This window comes from Otolemur garnettii, unplaced genomic scaffold (assembly GCF_000181295.1).
Source record: "Otolemur garnettii isolate 467f Iridium unplaced genomic scaffold, OtoGar3 scaffold00066, whole genome shotgun sequence".
Lineage (NCBI taxonomy): Eukaryota > Metazoa > Chordata > Mammalia > Primates > Galagidae > Otolemur > Otolemur garnettii.
The window spans coordinates 9247330-9250854 of NW_003852461.1; the positions used below are offsets into that span (position 1 = coordinate 9247330).

Consider the following 3525-nt stretch of genomic DNA (forward strand, 5'->3'; position numbering starts at 1 on the left):
TGTCTCTGCAGCCTGCAGCCGCCTGGCAGGGGAGCAGGGAGGACTCACATAAGTGTCTCTGCAGCCTGCAGCCACCAGGCAGGGGAGCAGGGCGGACTCTCCTAAATGCCTCTGCAGCCTGCAGCCGCCTGGCAGGGGAGCAGGGAGGACTCACGTAAGGGCCTTTGCTGCTGTGTTGGCAGCAGGGCAGGTCAAGGCACCCAGTCTGCCTTTGTGCTAGAAAGAGGAGACCTGTGCTGTCTACTTCTTGGTGATACCTGAAATATTTAGTTCAATGTGACACCTAAAATGCATTAAGAAAATAGTTGCTAAGTGCATTTTCCAAGAGGATGTGTTCGAGAACATGAGGTTTAAAACATCACATTTTGCTTTAATGTGCCAAATGAAAAATTCTTCCTAAAAACCTTCTATAATCTAAAATTTAAACATTAAATATATATATATATATATAGTTTTCTTAGATTTAAATGCTTAATATAAAATGAAACTAAAATGAATCATTTTCCTTTGACATTTAAAAATCCCACAAATCTATCAGTGACAGACTAGGAAAGGGGAATACTGAAGCAGTACGCTGCACCCCATAAATGCATCAATGCACAAAGTTACGATTTAATAAAAAATAATTAATAATAAAAAGAACAGGAAAGGGCTTTACTTGTCAAACTTCTCTGTGTTCTGACGCCAGTGAGTCATATCTTTTCTCCATCTCAGATTTTCTTGACTTCCAAAGGCACTTCCAGACGGGCTCCTCTCTGTCAGACAGATTTCAAAACCAATTTTAAAATATTATTTTGGTTGGACCACATGTATGTATATTTGCAAATATACGAGAAATACTGCACATTAATTTTGTACATAGCCATTTTATCCATAGCACAAGCAGAAAAACCTGAGAATGATGCTTTTTTATTAACAATTTTCACAACAGTTACAGAAGAAACGATCTATTTGCTACATGGAATATTTTTTTGAAAAACAACATCCTTTTAAATATGCAAATGTTCTAACATTGATTTCCTTTAAAATCTTCATCTTGGCTACATGATTGACTCCACGGTACAACCTGACCTCCTGCCCTTCCCCGTCCTGCTCTCCTGCTCTCGTAGCCCTGCTCTCCCCGCCCTGCCTGGTCAGCACAGGTAGCCTCACTGCAGGACCTATGCAATGTCTGTTGCTCTTTTTACCTGACCTTCCTACAAATTTCTGCTGGCCCATCATTCATCACCTCCTCGGAAAGGCTTTGCCCCACTCTCCAATACGCCCTCTCCTTTTAATTAGCTCTGCTCCTTCCTGCGGCACTTAGGACCACAAGAACATAAGCTACAGGAGAACGGAAACGAGATGTACTGTGTCCAGCACTTTATGTCCAGGCTGACAGAGTGTCTGGCATCTATTCAGGGCTCAACAAGTTTCTGTTTAACAAATAAACAAAATTGGAGGAATTCCTAAAGTAATTACTCCGTTGCTCTACGTAAGGCAGGACAAGAGGAAAAACAGGGGTTTGTCTCAAGAGGTTTCTAGGTTGTAAGGCAGACTGATTGGTGTGGGGCTCTCGAAGGGGCAGCAGCAATAGAAATGGTTCACACAGATCCATCAGAAGTGGAGCCAGCATTGAGGACTGTGCAGAAATGTACAAATATAATTGAACTGTGGACTTGGTCATGATATCAAACTTTCAACTAGAAAACTGATGCTCTTTTTCTGAAAAACAGGAGACTTTACATGGATTGGGAGGATGAAAGAATAATGAAAGGAAAAATTCAGAATTCATATAGAGATTTTAAAATAATAAGAAACAAAATACAAGGAGAGTATAGCTATCATCTGTTATTAAAAGTACAAAAAAAAACCACTGATAAACAAATATCCTTAATATCATTTGCAGCACAACAAAGAACACGTCTGTGTTTTTTTCCTTCTCTTCTTTTTCTTTCCCTTTTTTGTTTTAAAAATCTCTGTATTTAAGAAATTCTGTGAAAGACAACAGAAGATACGCCTATATTAAGGTTCTTAGCAAAATAAATATCTATTTACATTCCTACCATTCCTTTTTTTTCCCCATGAAATTGTATCACATCCCATTAAGAACATTTATCATTAGGTGACCCAGCTTAACTGTACCAGTCTAAGTAAGGTTTACAAAGGCTTAATTTTTCTAAGAAAAGAAGAAGTTCAGTTCTTATATTTGACCAATGATAGGTGTCCTGTGGCCACAGGTTTAAAACAGAACAAACACAGGTTATCAGTCTCATTCTCTCTGTCACTTGGTTTATGATCTAAGGCAAGACCTTTACTGCTTTGAGTTTTACTTTCTTAATCTAAAAGATGAGTATAATTATTCCTTACATTTCGGGATTAATTAAATGACCTAGGTAAAAGTTAATTTTCATACTTGAGAGGATTTTCATACCTAGTGGATGAGTTTAAAGAACTCATAGTAAATGAGTGACCAGAAAAACCCAAAGGCACATCGTAACCAATATATAATGGTGCTGTATTAATGCCTTTAAAAGCAAAGACTGTATCTTACTCATGGTTAAATTCCAAACACACATTACATATAAAATATACTTAAACAGGCTGGGTGAAGTGGCTCAGGCCTGTAATCCTAGCACTTTGGGAGGCTGAAGTGGGAGGATCACGGGTCTGCGTTTTTTTCTCCAGCCGGAGTTGGAGCAACATAGTGAGATCTAGTCTCTACAGAAAATAGAAAAATTAGCTGGGTCTGGCAGCACATGCCTATAGTCTCCATGACTGAGACTGAGGCAGGAGTATGGCTCGATGTCATAAGGGATGTCAGTGCACGCTTGTGTGGGTTGCAAGAGTGAGACCCTGTCTCCAAAAAATAAATAAAAACAAACAGATACACACACTTAAACAGATGATTGTTAAAACAATGATTTATGCATTTATGTACATATACATTCACAGTTTGAGTCACCAAATATAGACTGTGCTGTCAGCATGTGTCACACACACAGATGGCTGAGCCGCATCCCTGGACTCTGGGACTCTCAGCACAGTACTATCTGTAGGTCACTTTAGCATTCATGGAGTGTTTACATGTCTGTGGTCACCATAAGGATGATATGATCAATTAGTTACAGCACTTTCTAAATTCTCACAACAATCCCAAAGAGAGGAGGAAGAGGAAGGTGGGGAGTTAAGTGACTGTGCTGGGGTAATATGGTTAATGGGTAGCAGACCTGGGATTAGAAAACAGGCCTCGAATGCTACTAAACTGTGGGCTTTCTCAGATTATTTGAGTTTGATGGGCAATATTTTTGCTTTATATATATAGGGTATATTAACTCATTGCATAAACTAGACATTTTTAAGAGTAAACAGGGTTGATACATAGAATGAACACTAATGTAAACTATGGACTCTGGGTTAATGCAGATTCACCAGTTATGATGAAGGTGCCACTCTGGTGGGAGATGTCAGTAATGGGGGCTGGAGAGGGGAGATAGATGGGGAATCTCTATGGGGGGGAGATAGATGGGGAATCTCTATGGGGGG

The 3525-nt window shown here is 39.5% G+C and overlaps 1 protein-coding gene across 1 annotated transcript in view; it reads right to left on the reverse strand.

Annotated features, from left to right (window-relative positions):
- The window catches only part of DOCK7 (dedicator of cytokinesis 7), a 227951-nt gene that overhangs the window by 76942 nt on the left and 147484 nt on the right, over window positions 1–3525 (reverse strand). The window contains exon 30 of the mRNA XM_023515104.1: window positions 659–755. Coding sequence (XP_023370872.1) covers window positions 659–755 — 97 coding nt within the window. The remainder of the gene's footprint in view (window positions 1–658; window positions 756–3525) is intronic.